The 21,061-nt window shown below is 48.2% G+C and overlaps 1 protein-coding gene across 2 annotated transcripts; it reads left to right on the forward strand.

Moving 5' to 3' along the window:
• Positions 1-1,578: 1,578 nt before the first annotated feature.
• Positions 1,579-20,657, forward strand: LOC101634923 (HRAS-like suppressor 3). Of its 2 annotated transcripts, none has more exons than XM_004682692.2 (5): positions 1,579-1,688; positions 2,056-2,133; positions 10,817-10,919; positions 12,186-12,454; positions 20,372-20,657. In XM_004682692.2, exons 2-5 carry the CDS (start codon positions 2,119-2,121, stop codon positions 20,471-20,473), a joined length of 489 nt encoding a protein of 162 aa, XP_004682749.1. In that variant the 5' UTR covers positions 1,579-1,688; positions 2,056-2,118; the 3' UTR covers positions 20,474-20,657. The 2 variants fall into 2 exon arrangements, with proteins under 2 accessions (XP_004682749.1, XP_012581045.1); XM_012725591.1 differs by having other exon boundaries at positions 1,584-1,653.
• The last annotated feature ends 404 nt before the right edge of the window (positions 20,658-21,061 follow it).

The following is a 21,061-nucleotide window of genomic DNA, read 5'->3' on the forward strand; positions in this document are numbered from 1 at the left end:
AGACAAACTGGATCCTCCGTGAGGACGGGTTCTGGTCCTACAAAGACAGCCAAACCTTTTAAGTCTCCCTCCTCAGCCCCACCCCTCTGGGAGGAAGGTGCAGCCTCCCAGAAGACCCAAGGTAGTGTGGAGTGTGGGTTGGGGGGTGGGTATGGGGTTGGTGGGGGGTGGACCCTAGCTGGGCTGGAACCTCAAGAGTTGACATGGGAGTGGGCTGAGATCATCTCCTAGGGACTGATGGCACCCCAACATGGGGTGGGCCTCTGGCTGGGGCTTTTGTCTGAAAAGCAAAAACCTCCTGTCCTGGCAAGCCTCCCCACAACTCCCCTCCAGAGTGCTCTTGTCTCCTTCCCTGCCATGCAGGCAATTCTGGCAGCAGAGAGCAAGGAGAGACAGGGTCAGTCTGGCTTTGGATGGCCTCAGGGCTGTCTCCTGCTCAAAATGCATAGCCTTTTGTACGGTACCTCCTAATGCACAGCAGCTTTGTTCTTCATTTTGCCTATGACTCCCCTTGTGGGTAAACTGGTGAATAGCAGGTGATGTTGAGCAATCTCATAGGTGCCCTAGACCTCACAGGTATGTTAACAGCAACCAACAGCCAAGGTGACCTGAGTGTTTACCACGTGCCACAGGTGGGGCTCAGCACTTGATTAACATCGTCTCATTGCTTGGTGTCCCTTTGGGGAAGTACGTTTATATATTATGTAATATGTTTACAGTGTCATCATCAGGCTCTTTTATGGAAGGACAGGCAGGGACTCAGAGAGGACACAGAACCTGCAAGTGCCAGGGGCCACGAGTTGACTCCTGTTCCCCATCTGGAAGCTCTGGATTGCTGGGGGTGGAGGGTGGTGGGTGGGCCGGAGGCACAGAGATGAACAGGAGCTGGTTCTGGGGGTGGGAGTCAGGATGGGTCACCTTCCTTCCTGGCCACTGTGTGAGTTTGGGGGGCATCTGCTGCTTAGCGTCTGGTAGCTAAAAAGTACTTTCCCCAGATAAGACATTTGCTTTTGAATGACCTTCCATTTTTTTTTTTTAAGATTTATTTATTTATGCTACAGAGCTGGGGTACAGGCCAGAGGTGCAGGGGCAGTGAGAGGATTCACCAGAGACAGAGTGGGGAGCAGAACAGGCGGACTGACAAAGCACACTGCTGAGGGGAGCAGCGGGCTGGTCAGGAGAGGTCTGCCGCGCCATGTGGTCACCTCCGGGGCAGGCGGGGATCGAACTCATGCGGAAGTGTCTTTAGCTTCTTAGTGCAGTGCTTTAACCCGCTGCGGCACCAGGGAGGCTCTGAATGAACTTCCATTTTAATGTAGTTTAAAACTATGTAAGTAAATTGATCCTACCTACAGTGTGAAGTGCATCAGAGGTCAAGCATAAACAAGGCCTTGAATACTGGACTGGCCTCAGAACAAGCCTGGAGGGGTGGTGGGGGGTCAAGTTCCGAGGTGCTGGCGGCCCAGGAACAGCAGGCTTCTGGCCAGGCTGTCCCAGAGGCCAGGGAGGCTGTCCCGGGCAGGGAGCTGCGCGGATCTCATTACCCCGCCACACGGGGAGGGGCTACCTCGTGACCTCACCCCTGCCGCGATCTGCAGCCATTAAACTCGCTCCCCGTGACGTGGCGGCAGCACTGACTCCCAAATCCGCGAGGTGGGTGGTCGGTTCTTCCCGGGACTTTAGGAAGGGTGAGATGTTTGGGTTCCTCTCCCGGACTCCGCGGGCTGAACGGGAGGAGGAGAATTTGGGCGCAGGAGTAAACAAGTCGCTGTGCGACTCCATGCAGCTGCCGAGTCTGGCCCCGAGGTGCTCCCGGGCAGCCGACACCTGTCGCGCTCCCTGCAGCTGCATCGCCTGCTCGCGGGGATAGGCTGAACGCCCCCGCCCCTTCAAGGGGTCGGTGGGTCGCCTCGTGCAGGAGTAGGGAGGAGAAACTCGGGAGTGGGGTGGCTGTTCCCCAGCTGTCGGAGACACGAACCCCTCTGGGCCTCCTGGAGTCTTGGGGACACGGTTTCCTGTTAATGAATCCCGGTTCCCCCTGCTTCCCTGTCTCAGGTATTCGGGCAGCAGATCAAGCGAAATCCAGCGTGAAGTTGAGGGTCCACATCCGGAAGGAAGATGCGCGCCCTCATTGTGAGTGCGGGGTCGGGCGCGATGGGTATAGGGGTTCAGCAATGATGGGGGCTCCTGTTCCAGGAGCCAGAGTCGCGGTTTCCGAGAGAGGATCGTAGAGGGGGCGGGGCCGCGCCGCCGCGGAGGCTAAGCATCAGGTGTCAGATGGGGTTCACCCGCGGGCCCCTAGGTGAAGTGCCTCCGTGGGCCGTGGGCCGGATGGATCTCCGGCTGCAGGAGACAGCAAGGGCGACTCCTCTCCGGGAAGCCCTTGTTGTTGTCCTGAGTCAAAGTGGGCCACCTGGACCTACTGGGGGACTGAGTGCCTGGGGTTGGACCTGCCTGCCAGGGCCGGACCTCGCAATGACCCTTTCTGCTCTTAGCCAATTCACCTCATGACCAGCTAGCAAATTCCTTTCTAATCGTGATGTGATTCAGAATCATAAAGGAATTCAGCAAATGCTTCCTCTCCACCTGCTGTAGCGTTTCTGACCTGGGGATGGGGTTCTTATCCAGAGTGGGACTGGTCAAGAAGATTCTGGAGCTTCACATTTATGAAGTTCTGGCGACAGTGCATTGTGCACTTATTAAGTGCCCTGCCCTAATTCACTGCTAATACCACTTAAAACCCCTCAGTGCCTGCTACCAGTGTGTACCTGGTGCATTTGCTGCCTGGAGTGGATATTTCAAAGTATCTTTTCCTTTAGCAACATTATTGTCTGTAATAATCACCATCTGGAGAAGAAACAGTGAAAATTTTCTTTTATTGAGTTGTGTTTATGAAATCCTATGTAACACAAGTAAAAATGAAAAAAGAAATAGGTGAAAGTAGAAAAAAAGTAATGAATTGATTGTAATGGCATGAGTGTATTTTAAAATGGAAAAAATCTTATTACTGATAGGTTGGCTGCAGTAATGGATAATAATAATATTACAGTTTCAGTTTTAGAAACTTCTGAACAGTTGTCCATGACTTTGTCAAGATGGGTTTTTGTACTTTCATTTTCAGTATTCAGCAGAGCTAGATCTGTCAGTCTATCTTTGCTCACAGTTGATGGAAGACATTTAATTAGTTTTTATTAGCCTAATAAAAATAGATCAACCTATCAAAATAGGTTAATAACAATTAATACAATCTTTTAAACTATATTAACTTCACTTCTCTCATTTGACACAGCACATCTGTTTAAGGAAAAGCCTTAAATAGTAGGGTTCATCAAAGGTTAATAGCTCCTTCTCATAATAAATTTCAGAAATTATAATACTGTCTATGTCCCTTTAAAAAAAATTCTAGTTTTTAAATGTTGCCACAGTTTAGTTTTTAACTAAAACCTCTTCACCAGAAAACTCATCATCAGTTTTCCTTTCATTTGACAAAACTTCTATCAAGTTTTTTTCACTTCTGTAAAAATCAGAAAAGATGGCTGAACGACTAGTGAACATGGACACTTATTTACTCCATTGCTTTAGAGAGTTGAGCTCTTGGAGAATATGACCCAGACTTTGAAACTCACATTGAGTTGCTTCTAGTGACAGGAGAGCAGACTCTTATCTTAAGGAAGCTGTAGGTGATCTGGCTTATCCACACAGACCTTGCCTCAAAGTGAGCTCCATCTGGTGGGGGTCACTGGGAGCTGAGTGTGGGAGATGAGACACCCCAAGCCCAATCTAGGGGAGGCTGCTGTAGAACTAGATGTTCTGATTGAACTCCCATGTAGAAGACAGAACTTTGAAAAGAGGAAGAAATAAAAAGGAGCTAATTGGAGGTCTACATATCTCATCTCAACAGCAACTGTAGCAGGTTGGATTTAGATCAATGAGCTCTGGCCGGGGCAGCAGCATTTTGTCACTGACATTCTTTACCATTGTGGGTTCCTGGTGATAATAAACAGCAGACTGACTTCTGGTGTGTCTTATCATTGTTCTAAAATTCTCCATAGACCACTCACCCCTTTATGTCTGCACCCAGGGATTATAGTGCTATGTCCCCACTCTGGGTGTCCCTGCCTGGGCCTCAGGGAATACCAACTGTAAGTTGGTACAGCAGCTTCAGGCACCCTTCCTAGGGGCCAGGCTGTGTGTCTCCCCTAGGACCCGCATTTCCTGCAGTCTTTAGTCTGGCAGGGAGGCCTTGGTCACAGTGACTTTTTCCTGTCTCCGGCTGCGTTCCACATTTGCTAGGATGGGTGGGCCAGAAGGCTTTCCTTCCTTCTCCACTCTGTCCTTAATATGGGGTTGTTGAGAGCTTCTGGGAAAATGAAGACAGAAAATGAAAGGGACTCCTGTGAAGCAGCAGTGGGCAGTCCTGGGGAGATCTAGGTTCTTCTGCTCTGTGGGACTCCTCCAGTTTCCTGGTCTCTGGAGAGACTTGGGGAGCAAACAGTGTTTCTCCGAGGCCACTCACTCTGATGGGGGTGGGAGCCAGTGGCAGGTGAACTGGACCCAGTCCTGGGTGCTCAGTCTAGCTGGTGGCCACTCCTTCCAGGCCAGCTCTGCAGCCACAGTCACAGTCACAGATAAGCAGGGCGTGGGCAGAGAGGCGGTAGCTGCACAGCCTGGGAGGCCGGGGGGAGGAGGTGGCTGCATTTTGAGGGATGAGTGGGAGTCTGAGTGACTTGAGTGTGGAGGCCTGGCCTGCAGTGACTCTCGCGGAGGGCTTGCTGTGGGCAATAGTCAGCCCTCAGACTGAGGCGCCCTCTACTGCTTCTGACCTCTGAGAACCTGGGCCTGTTACTTCCTGTCCACTTCCTGGGCTGTGAGAAGGGGGCAGTAAGAGTTTCTGGTAATGTTAAAACCCTGAGCAGTGCAGGGTGGTGCTGGCTCCCAGGGTGTATATGTGTGTGTGAGGGGGTGCATTGGGGGTCTGCCATGTCAAATTACTCTGGGGCCCAGAGGCCAGGAGCCCAGAAGGCGGCTGAGTTGTGCCCCCTCCTGGGAACCCATGGCCTCCAGGTTGCTGAGGCTGGGCCTGGTGCCTACTGGAGCAGCCATTGTCCTTCTCCAGCAGCTGGCGAGGGAAAGGTGGCATTTGCCCTTTCCCACCTTCTCTCTGGGCCTGAGGCTGGGAGGCTGGAGGCCCACCCTTCATGGGGTCTCAACTTCCTCAACGTTTCCCCCCACGATCTCATTTATTCACACAAATCTTGTAGCCTCACATAGATGGACTGGCACCCAGCTCCTCATGGCTTTCTTTTCTTCCTAAAAACTTGGCATTGAAACTCTCAATTCTTTGTTGGAAAATCCCTTACAACTTTTGCCCTGGACTTCAGTCTTTCTTCATGTCACAGGAAATGTTCCCTAGAACACCGATGGAATGAGTAGGGATTTCCACATGCTCACCAGCACATGGTTTTGGGAACACAGAGAAGAATTTGCCTGGAGCCAGGTGTTGTGACCTCCACAGTGTCCCAGAGTTGTCTGCCACCTCTCCTAATACAAACTAATCAAACACCCACAGCATGGCCACAAAACCTGCCATTCCCAGCCCACTTCCTATGCACCAGGCTGCGTCTATGTGTTTGACAGGGGTTGTCCTGAGGAGTACAACCAGGTGCTTTGATGAACTTCATTGCACAGCTGAGGAAACTGAGGCAGGGAGAAGTTGGGTCTCCTGTCTAAGCCTGTCTGTTTAGTAAGTGACAGAGCCTGGGTCTAGGCCCAGCTGTCGGCCCCACAGCTCCTATGCTGTAATCCGTGGGCCGTTAATGAAAACTCAGTTCTTCTTGAAGTGAACACAGTTGTGCTTGTCAGCTTACTTTCTGCATCTCTCTTTTTTTTTTTTTTAAAGATTTAAAAAAAAGGTTTACTTATTTATGCATACAGAACTGGGGTACAGGCCAGAGGTGCAGGTGCAGTGAGAGTACCAGAGACAGAGTGGAGAGCAGAACAGGCTGACTGCTGAGGGGAGCAGCGGGCAGGTCAGGAGAGGTCTGCTGCGCCATGTGGGTCACCTCCCTGGCCAGGAATCGAACTCATGCTGCAGTGGCTTTAGCTTCTTAATGCTGTGCTTTAACTGGATGTACCACCAGGAAGAGGCTTTTTAAAGATTTATTTATTTATGCACACAGAACTGGGGTACAGGCCAGAAGTGCAAGAGCAGTGAGAGGTTTCACCTGAGGTAGAGCTGGGAGCAGATCAACAAAGTACACTGTGGAGGGGAGTAATGGGTGGGTCAGGAGTGGTCTGCCATGCCATGTAGCCATGTGGGTTCCTGCCCTCGTTGGGGATCAAAGTCGCAGTGAAGTGACTGTGGGCAAGCTTCATGGCACTGCACTTTAACCTGTTGCGCCACCAGGGAGGGCCCAAGATTTATTTATTTATGCATACAAGAACTGGGGTACAGGCCAGAGGTGCAGTGGTGAGAGGATTCACCAGAGACAGAGTGGGGAGCAGAACAGGCAGATGGACTAAAATACACTGCTGAGGAGAGAAGTGGGCAGGTCAGGAGAGGTCTGCCACACCATTTGGGTCACCTCCCTGACTGGGGATTGAACTCACGCTGCAGTGGCTGTGAATTGCTTTATAATGCTGTGCTTTAACTCATTGCATCACTAGGGAGGGCCCCTGTATTTTCTTAATGCCAGAAATAATTCATTAAAAAATAAGACTTGGTCTTCCCTGGTGGTGCAGCAGGTTAAAGCACAGCACTCAGAAGTTTTTTAGGTTCAGGGAATTTATTTTTACTGAACACGCCTTCCAAGACCCAGGTGCAGGAATAGAGCCAGACTCTAACACTGTCTGGCTTAGGGAGACTAATTTAATGGGTCAAATAAGTTTAGTAAGTATTCAGTTGGCCCATGTTAGCCATTACAAAATTTTACTTAGTTTTTTTTTTTATTTTACAAAAGTTTATTTTTACATCATTTTGTACATTTTTCCCCTATCTCAATTGTAATCCCCATGGGTTTCCCATCACCAAGTCACCCGTGTGCCATCACCATAATCCTGTGCATTTCCCTCCCCCCCCACCCCGTTTTTGATCCCATTCCCCACTCCACCCCCGCAAAATGTCTCTGGTATATGGTTGTTCATTACTTTTGTTATTTTCTCGCCTGGTCCATTATACTCCTGCTATGAGTGAAACCATCCAGTATTTTTCTTTCTCTTTCTGGCTTATCTCACTAAGCATGATCTTTTCCAGCTCCATCCAAGTTGCTGCAAAAGACATGTGTTTCTCTTTTTTGGTTGCTGAGTAATATTCCATTGTATATATGTACCACATCTTTTTTATCCAGTCATCTACTTTTGGGCATTTGGGCTGCTTCCATGTTTTTCCAATTGTAGCACTAAGAAGTTTTAAAGCCACTTCAGTATGAGTTTGATCTCCAACCCGGAGGTGACCCACATGGTGTGGCAGACCTCTCCTGACCAGCCAGCTGCTTCCCTCAGCAGTGTGCTTTGTCAGTCAGCCTGTTCTGCTCCCTGCTCTGTATCTGGTGAAGCCTCTCATCGCCCCTGCACCTCTGGCTTGTACCCCAGTTCTGTATGCATAAATAAATAAATATTAAAAAAAAAAGTTGGCAAATCCCTCGGTACTGGAGCTAAAGCAGGTGAGTGTGGGTGGCTTGGCTTTGAGTTAAAGTTAGTGGCCTTGAATCAAAGGAAAAGCCCTTTTTGTTTGTTTCAACCCTAGCACTGAAGTTCTAAAAGTGCGCTCACCTTCCAGTCCCATCCGGGGCCCACAGCTGAGGCACTGATACTGGCTGAGAGTTTCACGGGTAGTGTGGATTTTCATGCGGGGTTGGTGGAGGTGTGAATTCTGCGGAGGGCTGGGCTGTCTCCTTTCTTGTGTAGGAGTCTGGGGTCAGCTTTCTACTTTGCCACTTTGAGGTTAACTCTGGGTAAGTGACCTCATGACCCTTAGCTGCAATCCCCCCTACAAAATGAGGTGTGACTGCCCACTTCAGCTGAACCTCTCAGCTCTCCTCAGCCACGCTCTGCTGTTCAGACAGCAGCCTCCGCTGCCAGGATGCTCCAGAGTCCTGCTTCTGGCTGAACCCCACGCGTCCAACCCTGTGCATTGCTCCCTTGGTCCCGCATCCCAGCTTACCTGTCTCCACCTGCGGGGAGCAGAACAGGCCGACTGAGGAAGTACACTGCTGATGGAGCAGCGGGCGGGTCAGGAGAGGTCTGCCAATTCCAGGAATCTGAGGACTGATTATGGGATCTGGGGTTGAATTCTGTTTCTATCTCATATGTGTTCCCCTCATTCTTCAAGTCTGTAGCAAAATTTTCAAGCACTGCCTTTCCTGGAGTCCTCTCCACTTGCATTCCCCTCCCCTGTCTTCTGCCCATTTCAGGTAGGCTTTTTCTTCCAAATAATGCTGTTCTCCTAAAGGGAACTCCTGATCCTCTCTGGACCTTCAGATCCTTTGCTTCCCACTCACTCCCGGATGGACATTACAAGCCAGCACCCCTAAGCATCAGCACTCCCTTGCTCTAGCCCCCTACTGGCTCTGGCCAGTAACCTGGGATATCTTTGACTCCAGTTCTCCTTCACAGCCGCCCTCACTCCATCAGCAGATCTGTTGAATCCACTGCTTCTCAGGCCCTCTGCCCTCCTGAGCCATCCTCTGCCTCTCACGCCCCACTAGTCTACTGTCTCCACGCCTGTCCCTCCTCTCCAGCCACCATGGCCTCCTCCAGGAAGCTGCTCGGGCCTTTGTGTGGCCGTGGCCTCTGCCGGGTTCTGAGCGTGACTCCCTCAGCTGCGCCGCAGACCTCTGATGGTCACTCTTGCTCTGCCCTTCTCATGCCCCAGCCTCGAGTCCTGCCTCCTCCGCCCTCTGTTCTGTCTTCCTTTCTGTTTTGGTTTGATGTCTCTTTTAATATTCTAGGTAATTTCCTTATTTACTAAAATATTAACAAATATTCTTTTTCTTTGGTCTGTCCCTGCTCACGAACAAAAGCTCCCTGAAGGAGACAGTCCTGACTTTGTTTATGGACAGAACCTGGGTGCCCAGCTTGGGCTTCTCTCTGGGTAATCTGTTGAGTGAATGAGTAGAGGCGTGACTTCCCTGACCCTCCCAGGCAGAGGTGGGAATCCCCAAGGTGAAGGGTCCCCTGAGGGACCTCACTGACTCCTTCATTTTCCTGAGGTGGTGGTGGTGGGGTTTGCTGAAGCTGTGTGGGCTTCGGCATGCCTGCAGCAACCCGGGTCCTGTAAACTGCAAGATTTTCCCCATCTAAAAAATCTTAATTTTTTTTTATTGTAGAAGTAACTAATATTGGTAAAATTTTTTTGATAAGAACATAATATAACATAAAATATAAAAGTCCCTGACTCCCAGCCTACTATCTCTAATATACAACAGTTTGCATCTTTTCCTTATTATACATGGTTTATAGTACATTTTGCTTACATAATAAATAACTGTATAAAAAGGATATTTTAAACCAAAATGGAATAGGTATCCTGTTCAACTTGTCGATTATTTCCATGTAAGCTCAGCAGATCCACCTGCTTCCCCTGAGGACCATAAATGTAGGATAATTTATTTTTATTAAATTTTATTTTTATTAAAATTAAGAAAAAGATTCATTCATTTATGCATACAGAACTGGGGTACAGGCCAGAGGTGCAGCGGCAGTGAGAGGATTCATAGAGACAGGGTGGGGAGCAGAACAGGCAGATGGACGAAGTACACTGCTGAGGGGAGCAGCGGGCAAGAAAATAGAGGTCTGCTGTGTCATGTGGGTCACATCTGGTGCTGGGGATCGAACTTGTACCCAAGTAGCTGCAGCCAGTTTTCAGTGCTGCGCTTTAATCCATTGTGCCACCAGGGAGGGCCCCCTAATTTATTTTGTTTTTTATTAATAGCTTTTCGGGCTGTTTTCCCATAGGATGTAGAGGCCTGGAAATGCTCTTCAGTTTGCTTGTTAGGGAAAATGATGGTTACTCAGCTGATTGTGACTGGACTTTGCAGGAGGAGAAAGACTTTTTGTTCTGAAAGCGCCTGGTGTGTGTGTGGGGGGCTTGCTTTGCCTTTATGGTATGTGTGTGTGGGCGGCCTTAGCCCTGCTCAGGCTGGGAAATCTGCTCGCCTTGCTCCTGGAATCCAGAGATGAGATATCATGGGTCCTGGGGCTGGGGGCTGCTGAAGGAGGGTGCCTGCTGAGCCCTGTGTAACAGGAGCTAGCATTTTTCTGCAAAGGGCCAGGAAGTGACTCTCTGATGGCTGCAGCCAGGGTCTCTGCAGCAGCCAAACAGCTCAACCCTAGGGAGAGTGCAGCCAAGCCAGGTGGGAAAGAACAGGCAGAGGTGCCCGGTGACACTGAGGGACACCGAGGACTAATTCCATAGCCCGGGTGACAACATAGCTTCCTTCTTTTGCCATCTGCCCACTGTGAAAGCGTGGGCAGCCCATTCTTAGGTTGCAGGTACCAGCTTAAGCAGAGCTCGGGGTAGGCCAGGCGGGCCCCATAGGGCTAGCTTTACCATGGGATCTCGAGTCCTTAACTTTTTTTAAAAAAGATTTATTTATATATTTATGCATATAGAACTGGGCTACAGGCCAGAGGTGCGGGGGATGAGAATTCACCAGAGACAGAGTGGGGAGCGGAATGGGCAGATGTATGAAAGCCATGAATGAGATTTAAGGAGGGACTGGGAGCTGGGGAGGCTGACTGCTCCTTCCTAACCCGGCCCTGCCTCTGCTCCCAAGGTTTCCCGGTGCCGCTAACAGCCCTGTTCTTGGTTTTGCAGCCAGAGCCCAAGCCTGGAGACCTGATTGAGATTTTCCGCCCTCTGTACAGGCACTGGGCCATCTATGTCGGTGATGGATATGTGATCCACTTGGCCCCCCCAAGTAAGGCCCAGGGCCCCCACTGTGCTGGAGTTGGGAGGAGAGGGCGAGGGGGAGCCATGGGTATGGGTGACCCCAACATTCTCCTTGGTCCCTGACTGGTGGTTCTTACTGAAGAACAGTAAGAAGGCAGTTTGGCGTCGGGGTAAGGGTTCTGAAGAGGCGCTGAGGTGGCCTTCTACGGGGGTGGCTCTGCTCTGTGTTTTATATCCCATGGTTTTATATAAAAGGTTTATATATAAATTCCTGTGTGAGCACAGGTGTTTGGGTAGCAGGCTTGCCTGGGAATCTGGTTCTGCTCTCCAGCCGTGGTTTCCCATCTGTTAACTGAGACTAAGGAGACTTACCTTGGAGGACTGCTGTTCATTCCTTTTCTTAAACACATGTACCCATGCTGGCCTGCTCACAAATCCCAGACATGAGAATGGTTTCCTTGGCTGATCCTTGGCCCCCAAGTGTCCTCTCAGTAGCAAATCGGAATTCCTGTGATTTTCTAAAATCTCAGGATTTGTACTCAGGGCACAGGGAGAGCTGAGCAGAGCAGTGTCCCCTGCCCTGGATTGTTGTTTCACATGGTGTCTCAGTGCAAGATTGGTCTTGCTCCTTGCGCAAGGAGCCTCCCTTGCTAAGAGGAACTGAGGGGGTCCCATCCTGGCGGGGCCAGAGTGAGAGTGAGCCCTCTCATGATGATCCCAGGTCCTAGGTAAACCTTTCAGTGCATGCCCTCCCCTGCAGACAGGCTGGCAGCTGGGAGGGATGTGTAGGGGGATGCATGGTCTCGTGTTAGCATCTGCTTTCCCTCCTCCTCCTGGTCTGAGTATTGACCCTAGACTCCCTTTCTTCAAGGCTATTTCACTTCCAGCGTTTTGCTGCTTCTCCCAATCCCCAGCCTTGGCTAGAGCTGTGCTGGTCTGCCCGCTGGGAAATCCCTGGCACCATATTTCTGGAAGCAGCTTGGGGGTTTTGGTTCACTTACACAGAGCATGCACCTTTCCCGCAGTAATCAGATCTGTTTATATCAAAGCAGAGTAGCCACTGTGGAATCATGGAACTTCACTACTCCTCATTTCAGATAAGGAAGCCAGAGCCCAGAGACCACAGGGCTTTCTCCAAAACCACACAGCCATGTGCCCAAGTCTTAGCACCTGGCCCTTCCACATCTACTCATCCCCTTATAGATGGTGCCAAGTGTGAATCCTGGTCGGGGCCTGCTCTGAGTCACACTGGCTGCCTGGGACCAATCCTTGTTTTTCATTTGTGAGCCTACAGGTGAATTTGCTGGAGCAGGTGCAGCAAGCATCATGTCAGCCCTGACCGACAAGGCCATAGTGAAGAAGGAGCTGCTGTATGATGTGGCTGGGAGGGACAAGTACCAGGTCAACAACAAACACGATGACAAGTATCCACCTCTGCCACCCAGCAAAATTATCCAGCGGGCGGAAGAGTGGGTGGGGCAGGAGGTGCTGTACAAGCTGACCAGTGAGAACTGCGAGCACTTTGTGAATGAGCTGCGCTATGGCGTGGCCCGCAGCGACCAGGTACGTCCTCTTGGCTTCCCCTTTCCCAGGACACACCCCATCCTGACCTGGGCCCTCTGCTCAATGGCACAGAAGCCAGCTTTGGGGAAAAGAACCAATTTTAAGCAAGGTCATCTGGCAGAGCTTAGAGGCAGATTCAAGTCAGTTTCGCCTGAGGAGGGGCTTTTCCAAGTAGGTATAGGGTTGAGCAGCAAAGAGAAATGCAAGTAAGTAGAATTGATTGGTAGCTTTCTGTTGAATCATGGTACCCCTCAAATTCAGGTTTAGAAGTGCAACAAAAGGGAACACCTCTGGATCCTGACTGTCTCTCTAGCCATGAGGGGCTGTCTTAGTTCTATCTTCCAGGGCTGAAGGACAGTGAACACCCTTTGGGCCTGCACTCTGAAACACAGCTTATCAGATTGTTTCCCCCTCCCCATAATTTAAGATGGGTAGGGGCATTTTTGCCCAGTGTTTCAAGCCTTCCCTGCTCTTGCAAAATAATCCAACAGATGACCATCATGACCTTCATAGTTTCAACTCCTTTGGCTAATAGTGGCTAAGCATCTGTGCACATTGGGGTGGAGATAAAGGCATGAACAGGACCAGTAGCAAAGAAGACAGAATCCCTGAGGACATGTGGTGGGAACAAGGGTGGGATTGAGGGTGGAAAGGTTGGCAAGATGGTAGAGCAGACCAGCACAGTAAGGCCACAGATGAGAGTCACAGCAGGATGGCACCCTGTTTCTGAGCCCTCCCTGGCCACCAGGCTGGACCCTCACCACAGCCCTGGAGGTAGGTTGTATCACTCACTTTATAGAAGGGGAAACTGAGGCTTGCTGTGCTTTGGTAGCCTGTTGATTACTCTTCATGTCATCAACTCAATATGTAATTGAATCTCTAAACCCTGGAATATTTCTCTGCAAATGTCTGCAGTCATGCTGATAAGTAGCAGAGTTGGAATTGGATGTACTTATCATGCTTATAAAAGACACTATGTCATCTGCTGAAATTCAAGGGTCAGTCCTAGAGGCCCCAGGGTCTGCAGTTTAATTCATTTGTTTGGTTTGATTTGGGTCATGCCTCCTGTCTTTTTTTTTTTTCTCAAAGATTTATTTATTTATTCATACAGAACTAGGCTACAGCCAGAGATGCAGGGGTGGTGAGAGACTTCACCAGAGCAGAGTGGGGAGCAGAACAGGCAGATTGATAAAGTACACTGCTGAGGGGAGCAGTGGGTGGGTCAGGAGAGGTCTGCCACGCTATGGTGGGGGCCTGGGATCAAACTTGCACTGCTAGCTTGCAGTGCTGCATCCTAACCTGTTGTGCCACCAAGGAGGGAGGGCTCACCCCCTGTCTTTTTTAAATCTTTTCTCCTGGGTCACTAATTTCCTTCCTTCCTTGCCATCTTCTCTCACTTCTTCCTCTCCCTTTTTGCACCGTTGACATAAATTTTTCTTTTGGGGGAGGGTTTAGGATATTGTTTGGGAAAGTACATAAATGACAGTTTTGATTTATAGTTTGGCTGGGTATAGAATTCTAAGTTGAAAATAACTTTTCAGAATTTTGACGGCATTGCTCCATTGTTGGCTACTTACACTACTGTTATTGAGAAGTCTGAACTGAGAAGTCTGAACTGTTGTGGTTATTATCCTTTGTGTATGAGCTATTTTTTTTCTTTCCAGAAACTTATAGAAACTTCTCCTTATTTTCATGTTCTGAAATATCACTGGTAGACCTTGTGAAGATCTACCTTCATGTGTTGTGCTAAGTACTTGATGACTCCTTTCAACCTGAAATCTATTCCTTTAGTTTGGGAAATTTCTACTTTCCTCTGGAACTATTATTTTGATGTTGGACCCCTAAACTGTTCTGCTTATTTTCTTTTATTTTTTCTCCTGCATTCCAATTATTTATCTTTTTTAATTAAAAAACTAACATTTATTGCTAGTTTATTAATAGTTTTTTGAAAGCAGCATCAACAATATTAATATAAAGAAGAGAAGAATATTCTAAGTAAGTCTGATTGTACCAGTGGTGACATTGTAAAGCAAACTTAATTACTTTGTGATTCACACACAATTTCTGCTCCAGGAAATGTCCATTCTCCTATGCAGCAATAAATTCCAAATGAAGATTACAAATCTGGGAAACAGTAAATTACTCTATGAAATACATAAGGAAGATTCAGTAGGTGTAAGAAGTATCATTTTTTAGCTATTCTTTCAGGTATTATTAATAAGCCAAAGATTAAATTCACAAGTTTATTATAAGTAGAGCTTTTTGTGTCAATACAAAATTGTGACATAATTTAGTAAAATACATATGTTACTAGGCACAAATAATATTTAGAGCCATTAACTATAATCCCAAATCTTGAGATAGTGATGTTAACCAAAATAAAAGTCTGAATGGTAGTTAGACAAAGTTTATTAGATCATTTAAGTGAGGATTTAAACCTGGGAAACAGCCTTTACTTTGTAAGAGCTGCTCTGATAATTACAAGTTCTGCCTATTTACCTTGTTACAGAGTGAGTCACTGATCAGAAAAATGTAATTATTCTTGAGAATGGCTTCTGATTTTCATGGGTAGGTTTAAATCTTTCAGTGTCCTAAGTTCTCTTGCCGTCTGTGTGCAGAGAAGGGTAAAGGCTGGGGAGTAATCACTTTCCTGACTTCTGAAGAACATCATGGAGATGCAAAGGCTAGAAACTTACTGCTAATGTCTACTTTGACTGGCTCCCGGGTCACTAGTGAAGGTTGGAAGTTTTGTTTATCCATAGGCATCAGGCAGATTCTTATGTGACTTCTTCATGGAATACAGCCTGTTCTGACATCGGCTATGCAGATGGCTGTTCTGCTTGATAGGGCAGGGAGGCGGGGGTCCTGGATCACTCTCAGTGTCCTCACAGTGAAATAACTAAGAACGTGTTCTACTGGTTAGTCTAATGCTATTCAACTCTTCTTGAAAAATGAAACAGTACAAGCTGGACCTGTCATATTTTCTTTCTGTGCCTTTGGCCCTTTCCATCTACCTGAAAGAGCAAAACAAAGACAACACAGCAATAGTTGCTGTGTGAACATTCTGCTGACCCCTCACAGACAGCAAACCAGAATACACAGGGCAAAAAGATGCCACCGGTTCAGGGTGATTAAACTGTCTCCATCTTGTGGCTGAGATGCCATCTTACTGAACTTTCAACTTAAAAAATGCCTTTTTACTGACTGGCAAGAACTGGTTACTAGTTAGACTCAATTTTCTCTGATAATTGTGTAAAAACAACTTCCTATTTTTTTAATTTATACATACAGAACTGGGGTACAGGCCAGAGGTGCAGTGATGGTGAGAGGACTCACCAGAGTCAGGGTGGGGAGCAGACAGGCAGATTGACAAAGCACACTGCTGAGGGGAGCAGCGGGCAAGACAGGAGAGGTCTGTCGCGCTGTGTGGGTCACCTCTGGGACAGGGATCGAACTTGGACTGAAGTGTCCATGGCCAGCTTTGCAGTGCTGTGCTTTTACCACTGCACCACCAGGGAGGGCCAACAATTTCCTCTTTCTTCTCTTCATAGTAACCAAGGCCATATTGACTGAAAGATAGTGAATTGTAAGAAATATAATTTCTTTTCCAGTTCTCACTAATTCTATCTTCTTCCCTCCATCTTTTCTTCATTCAAACTGCCCCTCCTCCCACTCCTCCCAAGACCCCAGTGGGACACATTTTGCCCTAATACCTGAATTTGTGCTACCTGGTTTTTAATTTAAGGCCCCAAATAAACATCTCTTGATGTCTTTCTCAGTGGACAAAACTGTCCCCATGGGAGAACTACTGGTAAATGCATGTTGTGGCCAAAACAGATTCAACTCCCACACATGCTCCACCTCACGCAAGGCTTAGTGGCTCTGGGAAGACAGGGCAGTTTTCCTTTGTGAAGCATTACCAGGCAGCAACTTTCCTTTTAGTTAAACCATGAGAGTGTTTTTCTCTGTCTTTAAGAATGTACCCCAGTTCTGGCTACCCCAGTTCTGGTGTGTGTATACCGGGCTCCTCAAAGCAGGCTGGATTTTCCTTTAACACAAGAAAAGTGTTGACTCATTTAAATAATTTCCCACTATGAAAAGGAAGCAATGGAGTCAAATGAAAATGTGGTTTGTGCTTCATATGCCTGAGAGTATTTCAAAAAAGAATTTCCTACTTCCCCTAAAGATACTCAGGCGCCAAAAAGGAACACTGAGCAAGCATTTGTAAATAAACCTTCATACTAAATAATCCTTTACGAAAAGCAACTAGGAGCGAAAGTCATACTCAAGTCTATGTTGTCAGACAAAATCTTAACATAAGTGAAAATTGAAGATTTGGCCAGTGGCAACAAGTATTTTACCTAAATCTGAGTAAGTTTGCATAATTTAAAAATGACTGTGAATAAAGCTAAATTTCTACACCAATCTTTTATAACCATCTTCCATTGTAAACTCTCATCAACTAAATTCAATTACCTTCAGGATAACACTGTTCTCACTTCCTCTTTTATCCACTTAGAACATCGCTGGCAGGGAAGAAAGCACATTAGAGTTTTCTTTTTCCCAGAGACAATTCAGCTTCACTAAATCAGAGTTTCAGCTGACCTTGGCGCATGGGCAACTATTTGCAATCACAGAATTTCAGTTTGCTCTCTTTAAAAATAGACAGAATTTTTGTATTTCTGATGTTGACAGCTCTTTCACAACATTCTGACTGGGATGCATAACCTGTAGCCCATTTTTCTGAACAGAACCCCTGTAACTTCTGGTTAGCGGCTGGGTGGCAGCCAGCCATCAGCTTTTTTTTTTTTTTTTAAGATTCATTTATTTATGCATCCAGAACTGGGGTACAGGGCAGAATCGTGGGGATTGAGAGGATTCACCAGAGACAGAGACAGAGCAGAACAGGCAGATGTACTGAAATACACTGCTGAGGAGAGCACAGGGAAGATAGGAGAGGTCTGTCACGCCAGGTGCGCCACCTCCCTGGCTGGGGATTGAACTAGCACTGAAGCGGCATAGCTAGCTTCATAGTGCTGCACTTTAACTTGTTGCGCCACCAGGGAGGGCCCAGCCACCAGCCTTTTTTAAAAAAAGATTTATTTATTTGTGCATACAGAACTGGGGTACAGGCCAGAGGCTCAGGGGCGGCGAGAGGCTTCACCAGAGACAGAGTGGGGAGCAGAACAGGCAGATTGACGAAGTACACTGCTGAGGGGAGCAGTGGGCGGGTCAGGAGAGGTCTGTCACGCCATGTGGTCACATCCGGGGCAGGCGGGAATCAAACTCATGTGGAAGTGGCTTTAGCTTCTCAGTGCAGTGCTTTAACCCGCTGCGCCACCAGGGAGGGCCAAGATTTATTTATTTTTAACGAGAACATCCTCAGTGGCATCACAGGTAGCCCTGACTCTCCGGTCAGATGACCTACTTGTAAAATGCACGGTCAGCATGAACAGGGGCCACTCTCTTGCATTGAGTGATGACCTTGGACCCTGTGTTAGGGCCTAGCCACAATCAATGAGGCTATTCTTGTCCTCACAAAGTCTCTTTTGTACTAACTGGCTGCATCAGCAATTGTTAAACTGAGGCTCGGCAAAGAACTGGAGGCATGTGTTCCCTCTCCATTACCAGCAAACCAGATCTCCAGCCTGCCATGGAGCTGAGCAAGGAAAACACTGGATACAGGTGGTTCCCAGCTCATTAACCCAATGGAGCCACAGCTGTCCCAGAGCCAGGCCCTGGACCTTTAGAGGAAAGTTTAAAGGCTGGATGATAGCTCCATAGCTCTACCCAAACCTTTGTCATGCTGTGTTCCAGCTGCTCAGTGCATCAGCTCTGGGCACCTGGTGAAGCTGCTTCCCTGACACTGATGTTGCGCACAGCTCTGCCGGATGCACTGATGACCCAGTTGAGAAGTCCCCGAATCTCTCTGCTGGTCCTATGGTTTAGAGGGCCACAGCACAGACAGCCGGGACAGGCCCCGCGCTGACAGTGCCCAGGGCAGGGTGGGCCATGTTAGGTAGGAGTGTGTGTTTTGGGCACAAAACAATTTCCTCTTTCCTCCACTCCCTCCTTTTTATTCATGGCATTAAAAAAAAAAAGATTTATTTAAGCATACAGAACTAGGGTGCAAGCCAGAGGTGTAGGGGTGGTGAGAAGACTCACCAGAGACAGAGTGGGGAGCAGAATAGGCAGATTGACAAAGTACACTGCTGAGGGGGGCAGCAGGCGAGACAGGAGAGGTCTGCTGTGCATGTCGGTCATTCCCTGGCTGGGGAGAGAACTTGTAAAGCAGCTGTGGCTAGCTTCACAGTGCTGAGCTTCAACCTTTTGCCCACAAAGGAGGGCCTATTCCTGGCATTCTTGATACACTGTCTGCACTGGACTTTGCACACACAATGATGATTAGGAGTCTTTTCCTTTGTTGCTCTCCATTCTGCTTAAATTGTGGCTAGGTTTCAGGGTGGGGTTTCTGATGCATGGCCATGGCTCTTTTCATGATTCCAGAAGCAAACAGAGCAGTCCTGCCCAGGTGAGGTTTGTGCCTACCAGCCACAGCTGCTGTGAGCTTGTGGGGTGTTGGCCGGCCCTTTGCTGAAGGTTCTTATTCTCTGAGTTTTTAAAAGATGTTCTCTTTCCTAGCTGTGGTGTTCTGTTTTCCAGATGTTTCTGTTTGTTTTGCTCTGTCTCCTGTTTTAGAGGTCGTCCAGGTCATCCAGCACCTGGCTGGATGCTCCTGAACAAGGACAGGGACCTGAGTGGGTTGGGGGCATGGTTTATTGATGTTGAGTTACACTTCTGGGTCACTTGGAATGGCTAGCTAATCAGGAATCAACAGTATGAGTATCTAACTTGGGCTAGTTAGAGCCCCTAGATTTCCTGGCTTTTTTTGGAAGGTGAAGCTGGGGTGGGGGGAGGGCCAAAAGCATCTAGCACATTTGTGGTATGACACCCACTTCCTCAGGTGTGCTTCTAGTTTCAGGCCCCAACTCTTGTTTTGCTTCCTTCAGTCTGTAATGGCTGGGATGGAGGAGGGACCCAGGGACCTTGCTAAAACAATCTCCTTTCTCTTCTGCTTTCAGAGGTTCCTGCTGTTGTCAACAGATGATCTTCTCCAAGAACTCTGTTGTATAATTTGAATCCTTAGTTTTTCTCTGCTGTGTTCTTCACCTCCTTATGGAATCATGTCTAAAACATTTTCTTTTCCTTTCAGTGGGTTTTCAGGAAAAAGTGAAATTTGACATATGTTCAAGTTATATCCTGAAACTTATTCTTAATTTTGCAACACTTTCCCCTGGTCTAAGCAATCCAAGTGAGCTCTCCTTGTAATTTCAATATAATATCACTGCTGCGCCATGTGGGTCACCTCCTGGGCCCGGGGAATCGAACTCTCACTAAAGTGGCTGTGGGGAACATTTAGTACTGCGCCACCAGGGAGGGCCTACTACTCATAGTTGAATCACTTAAGAACACCGTTAGGAGTCTTGGCAGGAAGTGTGCTTGGGGTTCAGTCCTGAAAAAGACCAGGGAGGTCAGAGGGTATTGAATATCAACAGTGATTCCTCCTCAATTTCACACTTGCTTCAAGGGCTCTGCCTGGGCCAAGCAAACTTTCAAGCACCCTGGCTTCCTCTTTCTGGCCTTCCCACAGCACTGCCTGGGGGTTGAGGTGCTTTAAATACCCACAGGGTGAATCAAGTGCCCATTCAGGCCCATGTGTACTTAAGGCCAGCAAGCCCACCCACTCACTCTTCCCCTCCCAGCCCTCTGCTCCCCATTTCCCTGCCAATATTTGTTGACTACTGAGTTTGTCAATGAGGCCAAGGCGCATATGAGACTTCCTGAGCTGGATGTTTCTGTTGTATGTACAGCTTGTGCTTGTTTCTGGGGAGTCTCATCTGCCCTCCTCTCTTCCAGGTCAGAGACGCTGTCACAGCGGTTGGCATCGCCGGTATTGGCTTGGCTGCGGCGGCCCTCATCGGAGTCATGTTCTCAAGAAACAAGCGACAGCAGCAGTAACTTGAATGTCTGTCAACAATAATTTTGTCCACTAAGGGAATCTTTTTTTTTCTGGGGGGGTTTGAAGTTTGCTTTTTGGATTTCATTCTGTTTTATAATAAGGCTTATTTTCACAGAATAGAATAAAGCCCCCCAGAGAGGGTTTTATTAGATAAAATGCAGCAAGAACTGCGTGGTGTGAAGTCTGTTGGAGGGACAGCTGGGCTTCCTTTCTGGTGACGCCAGGTTGTAACTTGGCCCTGCAGGCATTTTCTCTCACCTTTGCTGCATTCTTTACCTTGCCGGGAACAGAATCCAACTCCCAGCTATTTCAAGGAATGGGCGGTTCTGCTTATTAGATAGCATGGGCATCCTGACTGACTAATGCCAGCGCTTGTCCAGCACCTGCCCTCAGATGGCTTCAGGAACTCAGTAGCTGGAGCCTGTGATGTCAGGTACCAATAATAACCAAAGCAAATGAAACTTGCCGTAAGGACACTGGCTACATGTTCTCACAAACCTTGTTAAAACCTTGCTCACCTCCTCTGCAAATCCTGTCTTCTGCCTCGTGTCTCCCGCCCCCAGTGCCCCTTGTGTCTTCACTACTTG

The sequence above is a fragment of the Condylura cristata genome, unplaced genomic scaffold, assembly GCF_000260355.1.
Source record: "Condylura cristata isolate star-nosed mole 26May11 unplaced genomic scaffold, ConCri1.0 scaffold00015, whole genome shotgun sequence".
Classification (NCBI taxonomy): domain Eukaryota; kingdom Metazoa; phylum Chordata; class Mammalia; order Eulipotyphla; family Talpidae; genus Condylura; species Condylura cristata.

What these genes read in the sequence shown, in the direction of transcription:
- LOC101634923 (XM_004682692.2), top strand. An exon ending in GATCCACTTGGCCCCCCCAA is followed by an intron (nt 10,920 to 12,185) that starts GTAAGGCCCAGG and finishes GTGAGCCTACAG; the next exon opens with GTGAATTTGCTGGAGCAGGT. An exon ending in GCGTGGCCCGCAGCGACCAG is followed by an intron (nt 12,455 to 20,371) that starts GTACGTCCTCTT and finishes CCTCTCTTCCAG; the next exon opens with GTCAGAGACGCTGTCACAGC.